At 41.3% G+C, this 27,010-nt stretch overlaps 1 protein-coding gene across 2 annotated transcripts in view; it reads left to right on the forward strand.

The window, feature by feature from the left end:
- The first annotated feature begins 24,909 nt into the window (after positions 1-24,909).
- Positions 24,910-27,010, forward strand: part of LOC139468634 (voltage-dependent calcium channel gamma-7 subunit-like) — a 60,771-nt gene continuing 58,670 nt past the window's right edge. The window contains exon 1 of one of the 2 annotated variants that reach the window (XM_071250756.1): positions 24,910-25,629. In XM_071250756.1, the coding sequence (XP_071106857.1) occupies positions 25,428-25,629 (202 nt within the window). In that variant the 5' untranslated portion in view covers positions 24,910-25,427. The remainder of the gene's footprint in view (positions 25,630-27,010) is intronic. The other variant, XM_071250757.1, reaches the window with a different exon arrangement.

The following is a 27,010-nucleotide window of genomic DNA, read 5'->3' on the forward strand; positions in this document are numbered from 1 at the left end:
CCGGGTTTTCGGTCCCTAGCCGCGTATGTTGGTTATAAGAGTCAACTTAAGTTTGAGTTGGTCAGACCAGGTGATTTTGTTGATAGCGTGCCATAGTACCCCGACGACGTGGATTGATGCTCGTAATATCAGACACTGGATTGTCTGTTTCTGGATCGAGTACTTAGAGGATCTCGTCATTTAGCTTGAATATTGAGTCCTTGCGTTAAACAACAAACAAACATACGTCGGTGGCAGCTGTCCCGTTCACATTAACCCAAGGTCAGTTGAATAAGTTTACTGAATTCAAGACCGACTCCGTGGTCCAGTGGATATGGCATCTGGCTGGAGAGCGGAAGGTTCAATCCCCAGCCGCGTCACACCAACGTTAAAATATGTACTTGTTGTTGCCCTGACTAGCTATCAGCGTCAAGCGGACAAAGCAAGGACTGGTCAGCTCGGAGTCAGTTTACTGTGTTTGAGCGGGTATGCATGTTAAACTGCAGCATAGTATCTCAGATGGCTAGCACGAGCATAAATCCAGACTACCTTTTGTAGCATCACAACAAATTCTTCTTTGCGAAGATGTTTCTTATAATTTTGAATGGGTGAAGTGAAATTGGGTTTGCACTCATACAGCGACGTGCAGGCACTTGCGTGTGTGGCTGCGCTGTACCTACGCCGGTTGTATACTGCTAACCCGCTGAGATACCACGCCGCAGGTTAACATCAAACTCAGACACAGTGTACTGGCCAATCCTTGTTTTTACCGTTAATATGCCGGTATGGTAACAACAAGCACCATATGTTAACGTCTTGTGGTATGACGCATCCAGCAGGATCGCTGTCCATCAGACCACAGAGGAGGCAGGCTCACAGTTTCAAATGGATGTTAAAGCATTCGAAACTCACCAGTGACACAAACGCAGTAAGCACCTTATATATTTATATATGCTTTGGTTTAATTGTTGTGATACCTAGCTGTTTCATATACTTAACAACATGGCAGTTGCAGACTATACATGTTGTAATTATACACATAACACAAGGCATTTATACTGTCTGGCTGGTACGTTCAGTTCAAACCACACAAAACTCATCACCCATCTAGCTAAAACCACACTAACTTCATCACCCATCTAGCTAAAACCACACTAACTTCATCACCCATCTAGCTAAAACCACACTAACTTCATCACCCATCTAGCTAAAACCACACCAACTTCATCACCCATCTAGCTAAAACCACACTAACTTCATCACCCATCTAGCTAAAACCACACTAACTTCATCACCCATCTAGCTAAAACCACACTAACTTCATTACCCATCCAGCTGAAACCACAATAACCTCATCCTCCATCCAGCTGAAACCACAATAACCTCATCATCCATCCAGCTGAAACCACAATAATCTCATCATCCATCCATCTGAAACCACAATAACCTCATCATTCATCCCACTGAAACCACAATAACCTCTCATTCATCCCACTGAAACCACAATAATCTCATCACCCTTCCAACTCAAACCGGACCTCCGTGGTCTAGTGGTAGAGCGTCCGCCCGGAGAGTGGAAGGTCCGGGGTTCGATCCCCGGCCGCGTCATACCAAGAGACGTTAAAAGATGGTACTTGTTGTTATCCTGTCTGGCGCTCGGCATTAAGGGGCTAAAACAAGGTCTGGTCGGCTCGGAGTTAGTATACTGTGTCTGAGTGGGGTATTCATGTTAAACTGCGGCATGGTATCTCATTGAGCTAGCACTATAAATCGGCATCAGTCCTGACTAGTACAAGCAGCCACACACACACACACACACACACACACATACACATAATACACTTGCTTGCACGTCGCTATATAAGTGCAATAATCTTGGACGCGACGTTAAACCCCATTTCACCTCACCTCACCTCCAACTCAAACCACAATAACCTCATCACCAGTCAAACTCAAACCACACCATCACCCACCCATCTCACACAACACTAAACGCATTATCCATCCAGCTCAAACCACACTAACCTCATCACATATCAAGAAAACGACGTGACGACTCTTGGTGTGCTCCCACGACATACTGATGGTGTAGCATAGAAACATAGCGTCAGATGACACCAGTGTAAAGTATGAAAGTAAGTAACAGAGCAACTCTAAAACTGATAATTTCGAATAGCTTAAAGTTTAGTGGGTAGATGATAGTGATATGACGGACTGAGAATAAAGACCTTGTTGGCAGAGGGCCAAGGCACAACGAATTGGCTTGACTGAAGTGGCTGCGATAGGTTGTGTGGACATTGGCACCATGGTCCCAAACGCGGCTATCTGTAATAGGGTTTTGTCTAGAACCTCAACAACTGTATTATCTGTAGTTGTAACAAGATTTGCGAGGATAACAACAGACCCATTATTCAGCTATGCAAGTGCAAAAGTACTTAGTCAGTCGGTACTATTTTCCTGTTTAGATGCATAGGGACATTAGCATACCGAAACTACTGAATGTAATTATTATTAAACTCCTTGGTAGCGTGATAAGAACTTTATTTCTGTTAACCGAAAAGGCACAACATCTTACATTGTGCTTTAGAAACATCATCGCCTGTCAGAGAATGATAGTTTTTATGGTTATTAGTGTTGTCGACAGTTAAGATCATTGTCAAAATCGTGTGAACTATATATCACTGCAAAATTCGCTACGAGTGTATAAACGGTCTTCTGTCACATGTTCCGTCATTATCATTCTGCTGTGCTATATTCATTTCATTCAATAAATGTTCAACCCGCAGCGACAGATGGGACTAATTGCGACCTCTGTACATGTTTCAACACATTCTTACCTGAACACTACCAATAATTGATGGGCAGATTTAACAGATTTAAGCCCCCCAGCCGCAAGGCTACATTTGCACTCGGGTCCACTCGGGACCACTTGAGATCACTCGGTATCTTTCGATACCAACATACACCTCGTGCAGCAATGGAGTAGTGAAATTGCACGAAGTCACCGTAAACCGTGTAACACCAGTTCACGACGCATAAATAGTTCCTTTAACGTGACGGTCGTTTTAGAAGACAGATTATTCTGTGCTTAAAAGGAATTAGGTATATACTTTGACTTGATGACAAAAGCAAACGATAACAATTCGAACAGTCATATTTGGTACACGTTGTGTCGTGTTGTGTTGTATTGTGTCATAAGACAGACACATGCACGAGTGCATATATGGGACGTCCGCGTAAAAGCGAAAAAAAATCTTGCGATTTTGTTGAGAATGTCAATTTTCCTAGATACATTTAGTCCATTTCCGAGAGAGAGAAAAAATCATAATATTTGTTGAAAGTATTTATATGTTCAAGTGAAAGTGCTAAACTCACACCGTAAGCGGCTTCCAAAACAGACCTATATAGGGGCGTGTCCTAAAGCTACTGCGCTGACAACTGCTTTCTTTGGCTTATATGTTTGCTGTGGTTATCTATATAGTGATTATTAGCCGTTAGACATATGATGTTACTGCTACTCCATTTAAACCTACAAAAATAATAACATTGCAAACATGCAATGTGGGGTACGAACTGTGACCTTGAAGTTGTGAATAATTGAATTAACAATAGGTAACTAGTGTTTAATTACTAACGTCCTGTCAGGGTAATAAAACATCAGCTGCCCTCAGCCCTAATCCACACAATAATTCAGGGATTAATCCCCGAGTAAATAACTGAAGTCAACTTCAGTGGTGTGACTTAGGTGACATAAGTTGTCTACACAATTATCAAATTGACGAGAAGACAGAAAAAGACGTACTGTACACAAACGAATCTGGGGCAGAAACAGACTGACTGGGCGTCGGTCCGATTATCATTTCTTTTTGATCGTTAAAAGTGCACAGCGCATCAAACCCGTTTTAACCCGAGTACGGGGAATCCCCTCAGTGGCAGAATGTGTCGTTTGTGGGCCAAATTCCCCTTCGCTTTCTATTTTCTGTTTTACGCCATTTCCCTTTTCCAAATTTAATTTTGGTCAACCATGTTATGATTAAGTTGCTATGTTGACTTTAATTGCTCTTGTAAATGCATGCACGAATAATTGAATGCTGTGTGTCCACATATATCTATGAACGGGTATATTTATTATGAAGTATATCTTCCATGGCGTTTGTTCTGACTTCCGATGCATATAACGCCCCGTTATACTAAACCTGTGTCTTACCTATGCACTACCCTGGATATATTTGTAGGAATCCATACATTGTTTCACGGAAGTGATATTAATAATTCTACGTCATTATTTAGCCTTCTTCGCATCATTATAACAGAAATACTTTTTAAGTGGCTCTAAGTCCAACTTGCAAACTTGCAAAGGCTGAAGACACATTATCAGTTACGGATGACAGGACCTCGTTCCTATCACTGCATAGACTTATACTTTTCACAAAATCCATTCATCCAAATGGGAGTGAGGGAAGGAGGCACGGGTGGCACAGTCGTTTTGGGCGCCGCAATTACCTGTGCAGAGTTGCGTCCCTTGTATACGCCAGAAACATATGATGGTGGGTTCGAATCCCTGTTCGTCCCGATTATGTATCTACCATACACGTGCTCGCTGGTTTCACCACGATGGTAAACGTCTGAGACCTGCATCACATGCGTTCTTTCCACATTCAGCTGACACGCCGTGATATAACTGGAATAGTTTTCAAAGCAGCGTTAAACCGAAATTACTCACTCATAAAAAATGGCACTGATGTTATAGTAACAAATATTTACAGTTTGTAATACGTCAAAACCGAAATATTGATTACTGGTATGCAAGTGGTACCAAGGTCTCTGACAAAGTAATTATTGTCACAAACAGTGCGTTACATCCCTTAACATTCAACCACAAGACAAACTTAAGCGTCACGTACGTCGAACTGGCATCTTCGCTTTCTATTGAACAGACCAGGAGATCTACGTCTAACAATACTTTATCATTTAAATTTTCTTCCTGTTATCTCATATAATTTATAGCTCTTGTATCACAACTGTCGCGTCCAAAGGACTCCCGGTTCTGCTATACAATATTACCTTTTAATACTACCTATAATCCCTACTCAGACCACATTACAGTACCCCTGTCTATTGGTCAACTCACATATTTAATCACTGATTGGACCTCATCAAATATCCAGCCCTGATTGGTCAGCTGGACCTCCACAAAGGGTTTGCCAACATCCGCGTCTGGCTTCTGTTTGGAAAAGGGTTACTTGATGATAGGTCAATTAAGGTCCACTCTGCTTGTCACAAGAGGGACTTGTAGCGTTGCTTCTAACAAACATACAAATGGGTACACACTGTTCCATGCTTAGACCTCTTTCCGCAATGTTTGGTAAAACCCTTTGAGTTATCGTATTTGGTGTACTGGTAGAGCAGGGTCGTGATCGTGGTCGTGGGTTCTTGGTATCGATTTGTTGGGAAGCTCAATGGATACGCTTCTCGCCCTCTGTGTGCTTTGGGAAATTGTTAGCGACCGCCAATTGAGAACGTTATGAGAAGTCGAGATGTAGATTGTGTGTAGTATTGGACAATTTTGTGTGGAAATAGACCCTTGTCGTACTTTATTGTAGGCTTGGGAGACTTAGTTTTGAAGGCTCGTGGTTATCGTTTCTTTAGTGGTGTACGGCGGGCTGTTATAGATCTTGCCGCAGAAATAAAGATGAGAAGGTTTAATGAATTTTGTTTATATGCAAATGTTTGGATTAATTATAATGCTGTTTTTCTTCTCAGTGAGATCTGCCACAGATAAGGCAAGTAATAAAACACCGGTTCAAAAGAACGTTTGGAAAGTAAAATCAGAACTATAATGAGTGTGGTTTGTTTGACGAAATTGGCCTTACAATACAGGGGACATTTGTTTTAAGGTAAAGTCCGTTTTGATTTTTAAAATCCCGAAAAATGAAATGTAAAATCTGATAGTTGAAATAGTTGGATTCAGAACGTCCCCGATATTATCTTTGGGAATTAATCATATCTCTCTTAGGAACCTCGTCAGGAGATTAATCATCATGATAGCTATTCGGTGGCATAGGTGGCTATGTCGTCTAATTTGCCGTAATCCATTATGTGAGGTTGCGTCCCTTTGGCGTGCCAGAATCCTATGATCCTTCATTCGACCAAATAATGGGTGACTCACCCAATCACTGACGTCCAGTGCATCCTCTCTTAATGCATTCTTCTAATGTTCGGAGACAGGTCTTTGTACAGTGAAGCTCTCTTAGTCTGGAAACCCTGATTTGCGGGCAATGACATTTTGAATATTTACATATTTACGACATATTACTTAATACCAGTGCTTCGAATATTCGGACATTTGGTAATCAGGACAATTCATATTTCACTTACCATCCGGATAGAAGGGTTACAATTTACTGAAATAATGACCCAAATTCCATTTTGACAAACTGCCAAAACAACATATTCACACAAGGAAAAAGCCTACAATGTGACAAATTATTGTAGCTTTGAAAAAACAGTTTTCGTCTATTCTAATGCTTTTAACTATTGGTGTCGAACCATCGATGCAGTAGCTGAACATGCATGCCCAGTCTTTACTCTTTGAAGCCATTTTGACAGTACAAAAACCGCACAGCGGGGCTTTAACTTGAATTGGAATCGTGGTATCGTGAAGTTTGAGTCGAGTAGGCAGAGACAGACAGTGATCAGAGGTTTCTGGTCGATGAGGTCATGCACTGCGCATCTTCGTAATGTCAGGGCCGGGATGAATGCTCAGCTATAAGGACCGGGCATGTGTGAAAAAGAACTAGCATACAATAACGGCCTTGAATTATGCATTCCTTCCTCCTTAAGTTCAGATGTTCCCGTCTAGTTCATGGAATTGATCTTCCTGGACCGGAAGGTAGTTGGAGACCTTGTGTTTGATCAGAGCGGGAGCGCTTTCGAGGTACATCACTCACACCTCTCGCCAAATCCCATAATCTCATTACAGGCAAAGGAACGGGATTTGATAAAACCATGCCTTCCCCGCAATTACGGATTCTAGCACCTGGGAATTGTCAGTATAAAAGCCGACGAGATGCAATGATGAGAGAAGTGGTATCGGTTATTGACCTGTGATTGTTAGAAACGCAGGATCTGGCTTTATACACAGGCATGCGGTAAATGGGAGGGTTATTGAATAAGCGTGTTCCCGTTTTCAATAATGATACCACAAATGAGAAATTAATCTGAGGTTTGGTGTGGTTCTGTTAAATATCTGAATAGCCAGGCGGCATTATTGCACAAATGTATACATTGGTCCTATACAGGTGATCAACTAAACCGCAGTTTGATCAGTGAATTGAATCAGACAGGAGCCCTACGTCTGAAGTTTGATCCACAAGTTGCGCAAAAGTGATTGAGTATGGTTTTATGCCGCTTTTAGCAATATTTCAGCAATATCACGGCGGGGGACACCAGAAATGGGCTTCACACATTGTACCCATGTGGGGAATCGAACCCGGGTCTTCGGCGTGACGAGCCACAAGGCTACCCAACCGCCACAATTTGCACAAGAAGACACTGACGACATTGCATCTACGTTGTAGCACTTACACTGTACAAGAATGTTAAGATCCTAAACACAAACCTTGACCCATCTGTTTGACATGTTTAGGTTTAAACATGTTTAGCTGAACGTGTTTAGGGGCCAAATTTGATATGTCCCCCTTGACATTCATTTTAGATGTTTTAAAAAAGGGTTGCTTTCTAAGTATGGGTGGGCGGGAGTGGGGGTGGGGGTGGGGGGTTTCTACGATAGACCCTCAACCTTTTTCTTTAAAAGTTTAAGGGTCTATCGTAGAAACCAGATATCCTCCCATATTCAGCTGCCGTTTCTGAGAGTCAAACTATTAGTCATAAGGCAAATACTTTTAAACCTCAGCTGTATACGAACCTGCAATCTTCGGATTTGTCGTCCTTTGCGCCACGACTGTACTACAGAGACTCGTGACTCAAGATGTCAATTTTCCTAGCCACCATTAACCTGGCCTGGTTTATTTGTACGTGTTAATCTTGTAGCATTAGTTCATTTCATGTGTTTAGATCCTAACGTGTTTAGATAGAACACACAAAATGCGTACTCCGCTTAGGATTTAAAATGTCCCAAAAGATGTTTATATCTAAACATGTCTTGTATGTGTTTACATTCGACACACATTTAAACAGTGTAGGTGAGATTTCGTGAAAATGCATAAGAAAAAATGCTCTCCATTGCCTTTCGTTTGAGAAATTACGAGTGTTTGTTTCCGGTACAGAAATATATATTAAGCTCCACGCGTCAATGAAATACGTGTTCGTGCATCTGTGACTTACCCGTATAATGTCTTTCAGAGTGGGTTAAGTCAGTGTGTGATGTTCCTTCCTTCCTTGGTCCATGGTGTATTTGTCACTGGGCGTGATAACCACAAATATAGTTACTTCTCTATTTTCACAAATGCAGGACAATATGTACAGCGAACGTCATCTGAAGTTTACTGAAGAAAAAACTGCTACAAATGATTTGCTGGACTTCCACAATGATAACGTCTATTTGAATTATGGGGAAAAGACATTCAGGCAAGAAAACGGCAACAGACAGACCTTGCTGATCTGTTTTTTTCGATCGTATAAATCGGAATTGGATAAAATCGAAACAACGGGATTATGCCCAAGAAGTTTCGATTATAATAAGCTTCAGCAATATCGATGATCTGATATTGTTTAGTAATGGTAAAATCCCCCTTCCCCGATTTACCTATCGCAACCAGGAACCAAAGAGACAAGAGAATCAGATTAATTTGTTTCATATTTAGATCTTTTTGTAAAGATTAAAGAGTGACAGAAACTATTCACAAAAAAATGTTTGACAAGAGAGATGACGCTCACTTTCCAACAGTCAACTTTCCCTTTACGCCGAGCAATATTCCAGCAGCTTCAGACTTTGATGTCTACATATCGCCCTTTTGAGGTACAATTGCGTATGCTCTTTCTACAAAGATTTAACAAGCGTCATTCGACTTCTGCTCAGAACTTGTTTGATCAGGGTTGCAACATTCAAGGCCTCAATATAGTATTTAAAAGGTTTTCATAGTAGACGCGCCGAGGACATTTCCAAATTTGTCGCATCAGTGACGAAAACGACCAAAATGTTTATCGCTTTGATGAAGACCACAAAATGGGGATGCATCTTCGACACCTGGCTGCTGAAGAACACAACTCCACACTTCCGGTCGTTGCACTGCAGATATCAGTTATCCACCCTAACCCTCGCAAACCCCTGCAAACCCCTGCAAACCTATCAGCATTTCCTCAAGCTCCAATGTTTACAATGTGTACCATCAAAACTAACAGTCAGTCAATCAGTTCATCTTGAGTCATGGACCTAGCACGTCACATGTGATCCGTTCATGAGCGTCCATTCCAGAAAAAAACACCCGTATGTTCGTTTGTACATCGAAAAAATCTCTTCTTTTTTTTAATATTAGTAGTTCTTCATAAAAATAGCAACTTTTATGGTATTCGCGTTTCCTTCAGGGGTACATAGGGGCTGTGTTTAAAGTGTTGAATTGCCTCTATGAAGATCTAGATTCGATTCTCGACCTGAGTACAATTGGTGAAACCCATTTCTGGCGACTGACCCCAATCCCGTCGCCTCTTTCACACATAAACTTAAAATACATATATCATTTCTATTGCTCTGTGACGTGGACAGCTGTAGATGCCTTGATGACACACATTGTCAAAGACAAAACCTAATGGGTGGCTGGGAAGCCATAACGCGATAACACCACTGCTGACATTCGTTTCATGCGGAGAGAGTTTAACCAAACTACCCTACATTGTCTCCCGCTAACAGCATGAACATTAACTTTGCAATTAACCACTATCGTTTTATTCCTTTGCGCAAAATCACATTATTCCGTGTTAATGTCCATCTTAATAACTGTTTATACATAAATTGATGGTTCTAATAGGGTTTTATGTCTTATTGCCATACCAAACATTCAATATCTGAAATCGATACTTCTATAATTATCCATCACTGCTGCTGAAAGTCAACGAAATGGACCTGTCATCTCCCTTCAACCGAGAAATGACAGGAAAGTGTCAAAATTTGGTACTCCTCTCACGATAATAGCATCGGCCAGTATGTCGATGTGAATAGGCCTCACCTAGTTTATCTGGACATTGACTGGGAAATGCTGCTGAAAGATACTGCCCTAAGCGATGATACAGAGAGAGAGTATCAGAAACTAGTTGTTGTTGTGATAAATTATTTATTATTGTGAAATTAGAGTTCTGATTAGAATAACAAAAAACATAACACGGGCTAGAGGGGAATTCAGAATAAGCATAATTTGATCAAACATACCTGCACGTTGATAGTTAATGGTCTGGATTGATGGGTAGCGGAAAGCATCATTTAAATGAAATGAACATCCTTTGAACACAGCAATCATAGATGGTTTGCGTCGATAGTGTGCGAGTGCATATATACATACATATTGGTGTGTGTGTGTGTGTGTGTGTGTGTGTGTGTGTGTGTGTGTGTGTGTGTGTGTGTGTGTGTGTGATAGTATGTAAGTAAGCATGTACATAGACACTTAAAATAATTATTCAGTAGGTATTGTTGAATGCATAGATACATGCATATATGGGTAGATATTCTACTTACGTCATAGGTGGAAAAAATGAATTTATCGATCCATGACAGAAAATGAGATGGGTAAACAGAACATTGCAGTGTGAAGAATGCTTCGGTGTCTTCATTAGAAGCCTACAGACAGACGGACAGACAGATATATGTCGATGTTGATGTATGGGATGACAGATTGATATGCAGACATGGAGCAATAAGATGCAGATGGAGGGAAGCTGGGGATGATGCATGACACATGTAGGTCAGAAGGACGTATGACACATTAATAGATCAGATGGAAAGATGGAAAGAAATGAATCAAATGGAGAAACTAAATCAAACAACTCAATTGAATAGTGTTCTGTTTTCCTCGCTCTAACCAAAACAATAATAGTTTGAGTGAGGCTAATAGATTATTGGTATATGTATGACTTAGATGGATTAAGATACAATTAGGAGGGTTCTTTTCTTTCTGTAATCCGAAGTTTAGATTCTCAAAGTAATTTACTAAATCCAAATATCCCTTAACGAGAACAGTAATCATCAATGTTTAAACACACATCCCCTTTCTGCCAGCTCTATCACGCCTTGCTTCAGCAGCCACTATAATTAATTCTTTCCGACTCAAAGATGATAACTTTATTTCAAAGCCAGAGGAGGCATTTTGCTCAAATAAGAGTTTATCCTCTATCAAATGACTGGAGAGTGTGAAGAAAAAGCTCAACACCTTAAATAAACCCCTGAAAATACTCCAGTCTTTTTTCGAAAATGGAAATCGGTCCACGGACCGTTCTCATTATTTGAAAATTAGAACGCCACGGTCCTTTAAATTGATTTCGTCTGCCTCATGGACACTCATTCACACTGTTCAAGCGAAGGCAGAGTCCTTTTTTACCCTTGATTTTAGCCTAAGGCAAAGTTGTTTAAGCTCACCGTGTTTAATGACCGATCCCTGTCGTTTGGGCTTGCCATCGTGTTATTATTTGTTGTAAGCCCCATACAAGAAAATTACTTTATGTGGCTTTAAATTGGATCCTGTGTCCGAGTTAGGATGTTTAAGATTGCCTTGCTGGAGAGGAAAACTTTGATGTTATTTGTCAGTCTAAATGACATGAGCACCCCCAGTAATGGAAGACCCAACTACAAATATGACGGTGTCAACTATTAGAGATAGAGTTCATTTAATTCCAAATGAAAGGATATTACTTACACAAATGTATTGGTTATTGCATATTGCTTCATTAATCTAAATATTGATAATTCTCATTCCGTAAACAAGACAATTATTTGTTCTGCCCATAAATTGTGTTATGCCAGTTCAAATCAATAATACTTCATTGACAGTGTAACATAGCATTTGCATTTTCTTTGAAGATGGGTAGGATATCACATTTGCCAATTATTTCTGTTTTCTTTGTAATTTGTATGCATATTTTCATAGTTTAACGCAAGCATGTGCATCAATGGTTTGAAAAGATGTGATTTTCACATTTATGGATTTCACTGGGAGTGTTTATGTATGCTTCGAAATCTTTGATGTGGAAGTGGTCGAGGGAGTGGATGTGGAAGTAGTCATGGAGGTGAAAATGGAAATAGAAGTGGAGGGGTCGTTGTCGTGGTCGTCGTGGAAGTGGAAGTAGTCTTGAAGGTGGAAATGGAAATGTAGAAGCAGAGTGGTCGTGGGAGCAGACGTTGAAGTGGATGTGGTCGTAGACGTGGTTAAAGAAGTTGATGTGGATGTGGTCGTGTAAGTGGTTGAAGAAGTGGAAGTGGATGCGGTCGTGGTAGTGGATGTGGTCGTGGAAGTGGTTGAAGAAGTGGAAGTGGGCGTGGTTGTGGAAGTGGTTGAAGAGGTGGAGGTGGATGTGGTCGTGCATGTAGAAGTGGAAATGGTCGTGGAAGTGAAAGTTAAAGAAGTCGTGGATGTGGAAAAGAAGTGGAAGAAGTCGTTAAGGTGGGAGTAAAAGTGGAAGAAGGAGTAGTCGTAGAAGTGAAAGTTGAAGTAGTGATAGTTGCAGTTACTGGAAATGGCGGTGATGGTAGCAGTGGCGGCAGTTACTGTCGTGGCAGTGGTAGTGACGATTCAAGTTGCAGGAGCAATGATTATTATATTATTAGAGTGGTCGATGAATTTATATGGTTACGGTTGTGGTAATGCGGTTGTAGAGTGTTATGACTTTGAACGTTTTAGTGGTTGTTGTATCACTATTGGTCGTGGGCAGTTGTTACAATAGTGGTAGTAGCCGTAGTTTGTCGGAACGGCAACGGTTCTGGCACCAGTTGTGGTTGCAGTGATTATGATAGAGGAAAAATATTGCATGGCATGGCACTTCATATGTACAAAAGTGCCATTGTGTCACAGAAACAGCAACAGAAGCAGCGGGATAATTGTGATTGAAATGTCTTATTTTTACAAAATTCATATCAAACACTTTACAGATCAGTTCTCAAGGTAATAATGAATAATAAAGCGACAAAACCTTTTGCATAATTTTTATCCAATAGAAATCTCTGCATGAAGCAGAGTCGATTGCACAATTCCGACTGTATCATGAGCATGTATCTATGAATCACTGTCAAATAGTAATGATACCAGGTGTTCGCGAAAAGGTGAGCGTATCCTGCCCCATCGGTTGCACCCGTCACAAACACATGCAAAGGCAAGTCACTTGTTTATCTAAAAGAAACATGGTAACATATGGTACAAGTCAAAACAGGGAGTTGCATTGGACATAATTTTTATCACCGATGCATCAAATTTGGAAATGTCCTCCACGTGTCCACCATAAAACTTTTTGAAACCTTTACTGAGGCCTTGAATGTTGTAACCTTGATCAAACAACTTCTGAGCAAAAGTCGTATGAGCTCTTTGAAATCTAGGTAGAAAGAGCATGCTTGATTGTATCTCAAAAGCTGCGAAATGTAAACACCTAAGGCTGGAGCTGCTGGAATATTGCTGGACATGAAGGGAAAGTTGATTGTTGGAAAGTTGAGGTCATCCCTCTTGTCATATAGTCTTGTGGAGAATCGTTATCTTATGACCAGATATCTGGTTCCTAGCACACTTGTTACTGCTAAAATGAGTTCTACGAATAATCTAACTGTGTAAGTATTTGTCATTGATCTAAAGGTCACTTCAGTGATTTAACACCGGACCAGCGATAATTATAGTGTATGCTGAAGTTCGGTTAGTAGCCTCCCCAATAGTACAAAACTTTTATTTGTTCATCGGATTGATATCTGAGCAAACCCACAAGCTCGTCGCTCCTTTATTCTTTAATAGAATTTGATAAAACTCACCCAATCATTTCCCCTTCAAATCAGCCGCCTCTTCCCCAGTGGGACAACCTTATCTTCAAGCAATTGACCTACTGGACATTGGTGGTGGACACTGGCCAGACATTGGAGGAACGCCAGTTTGGCCCTGACAACTCTTAGTCCAGTACTGGAGGGGTGATTAATTTATTTTCTAACTCCTATCCAAGCGGTCAATAAACTTTGGGCGTGAACAGAAAGAGAAATCGTGCAGACAGTGGCATCAAATCTATTCTGACGAAATATATTTACTTTCAAGAGACTTTAAGCGACAGGTGGCCTTCTCTGGAGTGTTTTATAAGTGTCACTCTTTATGCCTTCGCCTCATCTGACTTACGTTCCACAGAAGGCAATTATAAAAAGGTTCATCATTCCAACGATGCCACCCCAGGGGGATTTCAGGCGGAGTAGTCCTCCGGCCAATTCCAATTTTGTGTCATTAATGGTTAAAATGAGTGGGGTGATTGCTGAGTGTGAGGGTAGAATGACGGGTATATCTGGACTTTGACCGTGTCGATTACATGTTTCGGCCTGCAGCAAGGTTATGTATACACCCGGATACTGATGGGCTCTGCATGATCAAACTGACCAGTGTGTCTAAAACTATACGAAACTGACCAACTGAACCATTTGCTACACAACGCTCAAACTTGATCAATGTCAAGTTACCTGAATAATATCCCTCGTACATGTAGGTCACTAATAGCTTGTTTGTTTGGGTACAGGACATGTATGCAATAGGTATGCGTTCCCCATGGGCACCAATTCTGCTGATCCGCTTTTTTATATATACGAGTCAGAATTTCGTCTCGGGTCGGCAAAATTAAAGCAAGGAAATTTTGCCCAGACGTTTAACAAATCTCTCCCACTGATTAACCCATGGAGCTAGAAATATAGGAGATCAACCAAACTGATTCATATATTTTATATTTATTTCTATGCATAAATATTCAGAACAATATCCGCAAGGCGTATGACAAGAGTGATGTCTTAAACTTTCTCTTTGTCAACTTTCCGTTTATGGCGAGCAATATTCCAGCAGCTCCACAGGTACAATCGAGCATTCTCTTTAAACTTTAAAAACTCACACGATTCTTGCACAAACGTTGTTTGATAAGGGTTATAACATTCAAGGTCTAAGTAAAGCTTTCAATAGGTTTGATGGTAGTAGACATGTGGAGGGGACACATAAGTGACATGATGTTCGAGACAATTCCCTATTTTGACAATTCCCGTTTTCAGCTGAACAATTGACTTGCCTTTGCAAGTGTTTGTGATGATTACCTGTTCGCGAACACTACAATGTATGTATCATCACTATTTAATGGTGATTTAATTACACATTCAAGGTCATGATTTAGTCGGAATCATACAGGGGACTATGCTTTTAGTAGAGATTTCTTATTTTGCTTTTATTTATAGATAAGCGCCAAAGAAAAGTATAGTTATTGGGAAGAGAAAGTAAATTTGTTTAACGTAAATTTAAGTTATATCACGACGTATCAGCTTGATGTGGGAGGGTAGCCCAAAGTGAAGCAGGTCTTAGGCATGCACTGCTTGTGTAGGTTGCCAGGGAAACTAGAAACATACTCAGGGAAAACTGGGATTCCAGTACCTGAAAATAGGTTCCTGACACGCCAAGGGGACGCAACACTGCAACACGTAGTGGCCCTGACTTCTATGGAGCCTTCGCAAATAGGTCAAACTCTATTGTGAGTGAGTTCGGTTCAACGTCATTGTAAACAGCATCCCACCTACATCACGGTTTGGCAGCTGACTGTGGTAGAAGTGAAATGGTCCTGTCTTTTACTGCTCTAAACCCATATGGGTGTGATACATTTAACATTTGACATCTGAGACATCTCTAGATATGCCTCATCTACACCCACATCCACACCCATCATCATAAATGCCCTATAACGGTGACTGATATGGTAGCCCATTAGCACGCTCATCACGACAAGGGAGGGCACGGGTGGCCCAGTCGTCTAAGGCGCCGCGATTCGCTGTGCAGAGTTGCGTCCCTTGGGCAAGCCAGAAACCTATGATTGTGGGTTCGAGTCCCGGTTCGTCCCGATTATGTTTCGAGGTAGTCAGCACCATACCCGTGCTCGTGGGTTTCACCGAAGTGGTAAACGTCTGTGACCTGCATCACTTCGGGCTTTCCTCCCACATTAAGCTGACACGCTGCGATATAACTGGAATACTGTTAAAAGCGGCGTTAAACCCAACTCACTCACTCACTCATCACGACACGGACTCAAGTTCGATTCCCAGTTTAGTATTTATTCCTCAAGGTATTCTTGAATATTACTAAAATCAACGTGACGGTAACGCTAAACATACTATTTGAGTTTTGGTCAAATGTAGCTTAATCAAATTGCATGAACGTTAGTTCCTAACATCATGTTTCATTGTAATTACGCTCTGAAAAACCTATCTAAAAAATCTACCCCGACAATACCGAAATACGTTAACGTAACAATTCCTTTTAGAGCCAAAAACAATAACTTTCCCACTGTCTGCTGATTGTACCGCCAAAGGAGGGAAAGAAACCTTTCGCGTCTATATGCTTGATCTGTTTTTCATTTATCTTTTACTATTAGCTAAGACGCTTTATCTACGAAGTCTCCTCTTAATCGATAGATTCGTTTGGATTTCATGAGTCGTTGCATCGTCTTATCAGTCCTTGGTAAAAGTACCGAGAGCGGGAGAGTTGTGGTCATTCTCGCCTACTCGAAGTAAGACAATAATAAACGAGCAATGGGGAGTTACGGATTATTTCTCGCGAGCGATTCAATCTCGTAAGTCTCTAGCCTTCGCCAAAGGGCTTACAGTCATATTTCACAAGGGTCACACACTATGTAAGTCAGAGTAGGAGTGGGGTGTTTATCAAACCAGTCATAGTCATCTTTAGTAAGAAGATGTAGGAAAGGATCGCCAATGACGCCCTCACACAGGACATTCACCAGCTGATCATTTGATAATGTAATCTTCTATCACACACCATCAACCATTATGTGACTTCACGTAGCCAACATGTCTGACAAGCACACTCTTTGAACACTGATAATAGGCGTCGCTTGTCAAGTAAGCGTAAACTAGTTGTTTTTCAGATATAACAACGCTTGGTATAGTCGTTGTTCTTGTGGTCAATGCTTTATTGTTGCATTCGTAAGTTCCTATAACACGTAAGTGTCATGTTTGACCTAATAGTGGCCATAGAAACTGCTATGTATAGCAGTCGGTCAGAGACAAAAATTGCACTGTTACAAGAAAACATATCAGACTATGTCATGAAATTCCTTTTGGCTTTTGACCTGCATTCTGCAAAATTTTATAGCCACTCTACCTTTGAACCAAAACAAGTTGGACATTGTTCAACTCGCTGTTGAACAAGGTAGTGATAGGCGAGATGTCGAACAGGATGTTTCTATGCTAGCTGTTGGACAAGACATTTTCAGGCTAGCTGTGGGACAGATCATTGCTTGATATTGGACGGGATATTTCTATGTTATGGACAGGTCATTGCTTTGCTAGCTGTTGGACACAACATTGCTACCTGTTGGACAAGAAATGACCACCTGTTGGACACGACATTGCTAAGTGCTGGACAGGACATTGCTAAGTGCTGGACAGGACATTGCTAACTGTTGGACGGGACATTGCTAACTGTTGAACAGGACATCGCTAATAGTTGGACAGAACATCCCTCACTGTTAGACGGGGCATTGCTAACTGTTGGACAGGACATCGCTAATAGTTGGACAGAACATCCCTCACTGTTGGACAGGACATTGCTAACTGTTGGACAGGACATTGCTAACTGTTGGAGAGGACATCGCTAACTGTTGGAGAGGACATCGCTAACTGTTGGACAGGACATCGCTAACTGTTGGAGAGGACATCGCTCACTGTTGGACAGGACATCGCTCACTGTTGGACAAGACTTGCTACCTGTTGGACAAGAAATGACTACCTGTTGGACAGGACATCGCTAACTGTTGGAGAGGTCATCGCTCACTGTTGGACAGGACATCGCTAACTGTTGGACAAGACTTGCTAGCTGTTGGACAAGAAATGACTACCTGTTGGACAGGACATCGCTCACTGTTGGACAGGACATCGCTAACTGTTGGAGAGGACATCGCTTACTGTTGGACAGGACATCGCTCACTGTTGGAGAGGACATCGCTAACTGTTGTAGAGGACATTGCTAACTGTTGGACAGGACTTGCTAGCTGTTGGACAAGAAATGACTACCTGTTGGACAGGACATCGCTAACTGTTGGACAGGACATCGCTCACTGTTGGACAGGGCATCGCTAACTGTTGGACAAGACTTGCTAGCTGTTGGACAAGAAATGACTACCTGTTGGACAGGACATCGCTAACTGTTGGAGAGGACATCGCTAACTGTTGGACAGGACATCGCTAACTGTTGGAGAGGACATCGCTCACTGTTGGACAGGACATCGCTAACTGTTGGAGAGGACATCGCTCACTGTTGGACAGGACATCGCTCACTGTTGGAGAGGACATCGCTAACTGTTGTAGAGGACATCGCTCACTGTTGGACAGGACATCGCTAACTGTTGGACAAGACTTGCTAGCTGTTGGACAAGAAATGACCACCTGTTGGACAGGACATTGCTAACTGTTGGACAGGACATCGCTCACTGTTGGAGAGGACATCGCTAACTGTTGGACGGGACATCCCTCACTGTTGGACAGGACATCGCTCACTGTTGGAGAGGACATCGCTAACTGTTGGACAGGACATCGCTAACTGTTGGACAAGACTTGCTAGCTGTTGGACAAGAAATGACTACCTGTTGGACAGGACATTGCTAACTGTTGGAGAGGACATCGCTCACTGTTGGACAGGACATCGCTAACTGTTGGACGGGACATCGCTCACTGTTGGACAGGACATCGCTCACTGTTGGAGAGGACATCGCTCACTTTTGAAGAGGACATCGCTAACTGTTGGAGAGGACATCGCTCACTGTTGAAGAGGACATCGCTACCTGTTGGACAGGACATCGCTCACTGTTGCAGAGGACATCGCTCACTGTTGGAGAGGACATCGCTACCTATTGGACAGGACATCGCTAACTATTGAACAGGATATTGCTAACTGTTGGACAGGACATTGCTTACTGTTGGACAGGAATTTGCTAACTGTTGGACAGGACATTGTAAACTTTAGAACAGGACATTTCTGGGCTTGCTCTTGGACAGGACCTTTCTAGGCTAGTTGTTGGACAGGGTATTACTAGGCTAGCCGATGAACAGGACATTACTAAGCCAGATTTTAGACAGGACATTTCTAGTGTCGCTGTTGGATAGGATATTACTAGCTGTTGGTCAGGACATTGCTAGCTGTTGGTCAGGACAATGCGAGCTGTGGGACAGGACATTTCTTGGCTAGCTGTTGGGGACAGGACATTTCTAGCGAGCTGTTGAAAAGGGCATTTCAAGGCTAGCTGTTGGACAGGACATTGCTAGCTGATGGACAGTGCCAGGCTAGCTGTTGGACAAATCAGCCTAGATCAAGGATGTGCTCACGTTCAAAGATTTAACACCAAACGCTTCACCAAATACTGTGTTGAAATTATCTTGCTTGATCTTATTCGCAGGAACATGTCTTTCATAAGAATTTCTAAACCTTTTTCTCATTTCGTAATTAATCCAGATCCTGTAAACCATAAAAGAGTAATAAATTACTCTTTTAACATATTTTTTAATTGTGTTAAACTAAATGCTAATGGGTACTGTGTATCCATAAAAAGATCGTGTTAACTGGAATATCTACGTTGATTTTCCATGAGGTTCAAGGCAAGCTAGTTGACAAAACTCCGTATAGCTGCCATAATGAATTCTCACGCTCCACGGCATTTTCTGATGCACTTCAAATATCATTAACGTAATATAGACAGCATTGCTGATGTAATGTCTCATGACGTCATGTTAGTAATCACGTTACTTCGTATCAACATTCCACTGTTCTAAAAACAGAAGACCCCCCCCCCCCCCCCTCCCCGTTTATAGTGTGTATATTGGGTATGTACTATAACCTTCGTGTGTGTATTCGACTGACTTTACTGCCATCGTGTCAGCATTGATTCATTTCGTGATCTGGAGATCTAAAAGTGTTGATTAAACTTTAATAAAATCAGTGGAAGACAAACCCCATGTTGTACTCTCTCTGTATATTACCAACACAGACACGGATATCAGTTCATTTATCTCCATTATTCCCACGGAGCTTTTTGTTCTTTACTGATTTGATATCTCGCGCTAGTTGTGTAGACCGGTTTCTGTGTGAAGTTAGATAACGTAACGTCATAATAACGCACATGTGTACGTAGTTTGTGACGTCGTTCCAACAATCGATTTTTTTTTACCTGGTGATCAGGACAAGACTTTTCTTATAATTTCGTCGAAACTTTTGTGTCAGGACAATCTTAATTCACACAGGACGGATAATCAGTGATTCCTCTTTTTATATCAATCTCGTTGTTTATGCTGATATTAGGTATTATATTCTGATGATGTCACAGTGTGGAAATGACGTGGGTGGAAATGACGCAATGACCACAAAATATGACGTCACATACCACATCGACTTTTTATCTACGCTGCTCACAGAATTAGCAGTTCATGTAGTCTTGGATAGCTTCATATAGAGAATTCAAAAATAGAAGGTTTTCTTAGGAAACCTTATTAAGTAAGAATCGACGAGTTTGTGCCGCAGTTCGATTGAATGACAAAACGTTATTGAATGGAATTTGATACCCGGGATGTTTCTTGGCTATTCACTGCGTATTAATTCTTTACCTCACCGATATATTTTCTTTAACCTCCTAATATTGATATAAATATCATAATCTCGCAAATATTGGTAACAGAAGAAATACGTACTATTTAAAGTTTTCAGTAGCATAATTATTGAGTCCGCGATGACGCTAAAGCTTCCCAGAGTGACGACTGTACTGTACATAGCAGTGCCACTGAAAAATACCGATAAATAGTACGATGAGTTTGGACGTGACGCATTTCAAAATGAAGCTTCGAATACTCAATAGAATTAATGAAGTCCTTTGTGTTCTACGCGAGAACAGTTTGATATTTAACACCCTCGGCTGACACTGTCAGTTCTGCGGAAATTTCAGTGTATAAATAGTCAATAACAACCGCAAATCGAAAGAAATCATGATTTATCTCCATCTTGCATGCGATTGTACAGTAAACCAAATCTATAAAATAATTAATATGTGAACTTGTTGTCACATAAACATGTCACATTATGACTAGCCCACACTCTGTCACCGTTATCTGTTGTTTAAACAAGAAGACCTATGCGTGTATGTTATCTGCCAGACGGTTTTCAGTGAAATCAGTGATGCTTTAAATTTATTATCAAGGATGCTTTAAAATTATTAATACAGATCCTTTTTAACAGAAAAATCGATTTCCGTCACAACCGCGTGATCCCGAGTATCGTCCTCGACTCGGTGCTCGTATCGCGTCAGGAAACAGCCGGCTTTAAACCGATTTCTAGTACAATTAACTGGCACACAAGAGCATTCGAGACAATTGGTCGCCTGCAACTATGACGTGAAGCTTCTAATGACGTTTATTAACTTTATGCTTGACAGTTTGTCTTGACTTGGGTACGAGCTTCCTCGCTCAACACACGTGTCTTCGATGTAGGCCGAGAGACACGCTCAGAGAAATGATTGCATCTCATTGGCTGATTGATGTGTCATGAAAAGGTCACGGAGGTCAGGACACCCGGTGTCCTGTCCAAGCTGTGTTAGGTCTATCAGCTGAGGGAAATCGTGTCGGAGATCCATTTATTATTGCTAATGTGGTTTTGATTATAACTAATTTTCAATTTTATGTTGATATGAGACTACTAAATCGTGATATTCCTGAAATATTACTACAGTCAATAAGAGAATGTACGTGATCATTTGCAACACGAATAATTCATGTTTCCCTAACTGTAACATATTTATTTTCTTTTATCATGTTTTATCACAACAGAATAACATGTTTCACGCATTTTCCACAAATAAAGCTGCATATGTTCGTATTCCGTAAATCGATTTTGTTGTAAATGCAAAGATGTTTGGACGATATTGACAAAAAACGGTTTGAGTGGTATCATCTGACATTTCTATTAAAATATACACACAGTTATTTTTCATTGTCACTCCTTTCTTCTATACCGACACTTTTCCAAATCGTACCTGAAGATGGTATTTACGTATATGTTTCATCAAGTTTAACGAATATATGCCACAGCGGAATTGACATACTATTTAGCAGCTTTGGCCCCCGAAATGCATTTTTATACTAACGATTAAATTGCATTGTTCATTAGTACTTTTCAAAGAGTATTATGGTTAAATGTGCCCTCATATGGCAGTGAGAAAGTAGTAGGGTTATTGAATTCTATACCGCTTTTAGTAATATTCCAGACGCATCATGACAAGGCACATTCAGAAACCAGAAGCTCACGCGTGAACTTTTTAACCACACGGCTATTTCGGCGCTCCATGTAGGTGTAGTGAAAACAGGATTTGACGTCGCGTCACTTGATTGGGACGTGCATGCACGTGTATGTGTGTCTGTGGTCGTTGTGTATACACCATTCAGACACTGTATACTCCGAGCCGGCCAGTTCTTGTTTTATCCAATCAATACGCAGCGATAGGCAGGTTAACAACAAGTACCATATTTCGAAATCATTGGGTATGACGCGTCTCGGATTTGAACTCTCGAACTCTCTCCATGCATATGTTCTATCCACTAGATCACACAGGCGGGCGCTAGTAAACATATGAATACCTATATACGGATGACGCTTTTCCCCCTCAAAGAACAGTGATATACAGATGGTGGTTCGAAAACAAAAATTATTAATCTGCAGTATCCATTTGTACGTACCTTAAACATTCCCGTTGCGGTAATATAAATGGGATCGTCCTTTGCAGCCGTATTGTTGACATCAATGATTCAGACAGCTCGGAAAACACTTGAATTTAACATCGAAACAAAAAGTATCAAATTATTGCCTTTTCTACCATGTTGAATCTCAACGCTCATCATTCATAATCTAAAATTGAAACATGGAGATTATTTCACAGGAGCCAAAAGGAGCATGTTAAAAACAAAGGTGAGGTTAAATGGGGTTTAACGTCGCGTCAAAGATTACTGCACTTATATAGCGACGTGCATGTACGCGTGTGTGTGTGTATGTGGCTGCTTGTACTAGTCCGGACTGATGCCGATTTATAGTGCTAGCTCACTGAGATACCATGCCACAATTTAACATGAATACCCAACTCATACACAGTATACTGACTCCGAGCCGACCAGTCCATGTTTTAGCCCCTTAATGCCGAGCGCCAGACAGGGTAACAACAAGTACCATCTTTTAACGTCTTTTGGTATGACGCGGTCGGGGATCGAACCCCGGACCCTCCGCTCTCCGGGCAGACGCTCTAACACTAGACCACGGAGGCGGTCTTAAAGACAAAGGAAAAATAGTAAAATAAAGAACTTAACAAAGCATATTTTGTCCTTTTTTATGTAAATGTTGTAACCCTGACCTAGCATACCTGATATAGTGTATAGATAGATCCAGTCACAATTACATACAAACCCTTTCATTCAATTTAACGTAGCGGATAGCTTGTCACGTAGCGCGACTGAAGCAATTGACGATGTTGTTGCAGCCCACGTTGCGCTATCCAATGGCGTTGATAACTGTCCATGTCGACTACAATTCTAACGGTTAATTCGTGACAATCCCAATTTTCAGGCAATAACAATTTACATAATCGTGAGCTATAATGCAGAAATCAAGGAAGGGGAACTTTCGTAATTCAAGTTTTTCCTCCCCTGCAAACAATACAGCCATGTTGGAACGTGTTGCCCACGCAAATAATGCGCACGCATTACGTTAAAGGTCGTAATGGGCCTAGAAGTAGACTCGAGAGTATTTCTTTAGTGTGGTTGTTAATTTTAGTACCACGTACACGGAGAGAAATGGTATTATCATATTGGAGATCTAGACATGTATTGAAGTAGCCTTTCTGTCCAAAGACTATCCGGCTAAGGCCATCTTGCAGCTGCAGATGATAGATCAAAATGATATTTTCAAATTTATTTCTGTAAAACGGCATCGACAGATTGTAAATATTTTCCATTTTGTTTCATACAGGGTGACCTATGCACATTTTAGTAATATTATCATTTAATAGTTGCACCCATGTATCATTTGTCAGTTGCATTATGTGACTACACAAGTATACGTAAAATTGTCAGAATCCATTTTAATTTCATTAAAATCAACTCAAATCTTTTTCTGAGATTTTCTTTCTTTCCACAAAACCGATGCACACCAACTAAAACGCCAACAGGAAAATTCCCAAAGAGTAATTGATTCAGTGACAGATTCCAATACTTGACAATCTTGAAAAATAATTAGTACTTTCAGAGGTGTCAATTCCAGCATTAATCCCGTGCTTCTGATAAACCATTATTGATTGTCAGCATTCCTAATGAAAAGTCACACCTAACTCTAACTCTGCCTTCACCAACAGCACGGCTGAAGCACGCGTGTTTATAAAAATGACAATAACGTTAGATACGACGAAAGGCATTCGCCATAGAAAAATCCTTAATGTGTTTGTCAATAATTGTTTATAACGTTCTCCGTCATCCCCATATTTCTGAAGCCAACAGATCCTTCTCCCAGCGCTGTATAAAGTGTGTATGGCACAATTACCGACCCATTACGCGACTAGAAGGTCGAGAGCGCCTAATTTGGACGTTACAATGAGGGAGTCTTGCAACAAACTTCGAATCTCAGAGGACTTTGAAGCTAATTCCCGCGCATGCGTGCATATGCAATAAGGCCCGGCCATGCCTTCCGCTGGGGCCGACTTGTAATGGTTTTCACGCCGACACAGCCGATGTTGGCGATCTTTTCTCGAACGGAGTATGGCGTCAATCCCTACTGTTAGGATTACACCGGCTGGCAATGTTCGACCGGGAGATAGAGTGATTTGCGTTTAGCTGGAATGAACGTCGATTTATAGTTAGCCTCAATTCTCCTTTGCCGTGATGTCTGCAGTCGAACTCGCCATGAGCTGGGGGCCCTGTCTATTAGATGCCTGACTATCTCTGCCAACAGTATTCTACCACCGTTACTATGCTGACGACAAATTCCTCGTCTTGGTGTATGCAAAGGCACGGATCAAAACGTTGAAGCTAACCCGTTGGGAGATTCATCGAGTGGTACTATTTCACATATGAACAAGAGGTAAGGCCCTACCCCTTTGTTTCAAGATACACCGATGTATTGGCTTCTGTGGATCGTAAGTGGCCAAATTCAAACGGATATAGGGATATGCATTTCCCCGGTATCTGAGGTGTGTCTAGAGATATCGCTACTTAGACGATGGACTGTTGTTCTAAGAAAAGACTACTAACCGTCATGACGAGTATTTGTGCGTGTGCGGCATTCGGCTTACTTTGCATCGCCGTTGCCACAGATTACTGGCTATATACTGAAGAGAAGAAAAAGGAATCCGAATTTAACACAACTACCCCCTTGTACCGGAAAGTTTACTCAGGACTGTGGAGAAAGTGCGAAGGTAAAGGTAGGTTCTAACGCCTTCTGTGGCTTCGTTATTTCTTCTTTCCACTCTGAGGTGTCTATGTGTAATTTCCACGTCTCCTTAACTCAGTACCAGTCATTTCGACTCGCTGCCAGCAGTAATTCCTGCCGCGGCTGCATCCTCTCATCCCTCGATTCATCATCTTTAGTACAGATAAAGACTTGTAAACCATGATCAATCATCTTCAACATACATCTTCTCACGCATTAAGGCATTAGTTTTTTTAAACCATCCTCCAGTAGAATGAAAATGTTACCACCTTCTCTGAGAAAATGTTAAACGGTTTCTTTAGGATTCAATTACCCACTGTTCGGTCTTTCGCTACTGCTGAAGAGCCTGTGATTCTTATCTATCTAGTTGGGCGTAAAATTAGACCATTCGTGCTTTGCTGAGAGCTCTACAGAAGCGGTAATCACTCTATCAAATGTCGTGAGATGGTTGGGGGTGGTTAGGAAAAGCGAGAGCATGACCTGCTCGTGTTTGTAACCAGAGTCGTAGAGGATGGTTGACAATGTTTGCCTTACATCAATCATTAATGCAGAGACTTGCAAGCGTTTCACACAGACGAACCGGTCTATCTGAAGCAAACGCCTCAGCGCCGTCAGTGCGATGAATCTTTTCAAATGATCACGTGACCATTCTGATTTATCTTCTGTGAATGGAGATGCAACATTCCAGTTTCGTGTACCCGAATGGTTTCTTGATAATCGCACCGAGGGCGTTAATATATATGTAAATGGTTGGTTTTATGTAATGGTGGAATAGTATCAAAGAAACAGCACCGATGAAATTACCACATCTTCGAAACATTCGCCTTCGCCGAACATGATAAGGATATACGTTTTGACACACGAGACTCGTAGCATTATTGATTGGAGTTCTTTCTCCATTCACGACAAAATGTTCGCACCTGCAACTAACCATTCGCATATAATTATCATGAAGTAAATCCTGCTTCCTGCAGTCAATTTAAATAAAGAACTTCATCACCAGAGTATAATCAGTCTCGATTAACCTCTGAAGCAGATTCCATTGGTCGTTAAAGCTAAAATATTGTTGAAAATGATATGAATGGTCACTGAAAATCAGTGATGACACCAGGTTTTTCGCAGAAAGGATACACATGTCCTGCTCTACCGATAGTTCAAGTTCAACCGCACACTACATATAAAGTAATCCAAAACCCCTCTCCGGAATCCCTCTGGTTTGCAGAATTTCTGTGAAAAAAAAGTCGTTTTTAAATGCTAAAGCCTTGTAATGATGAAATGCCTTCAACATTATCAGCAATTTTGTTGACAAATTAACCAACGTGGAAACACAACCAATGCGTACACACACACAATGAAGGTGAGTTCCAATCAGG

This window comes from Haliotis cracherodii, unplaced genomic scaffold, assembly GCF_022045235.1.
Source record: "Haliotis cracherodii isolate W230 unplaced genomic scaffold, xgHalCrac1.p SCAF_2, whole genome shotgun sequence".
Taxonomy (NCBI): domain Eukaryota; kingdom Metazoa; phylum Mollusca; class Gastropoda; order Lepetellida; family Haliotidae; genus Haliotis; species Haliotis cracherodii.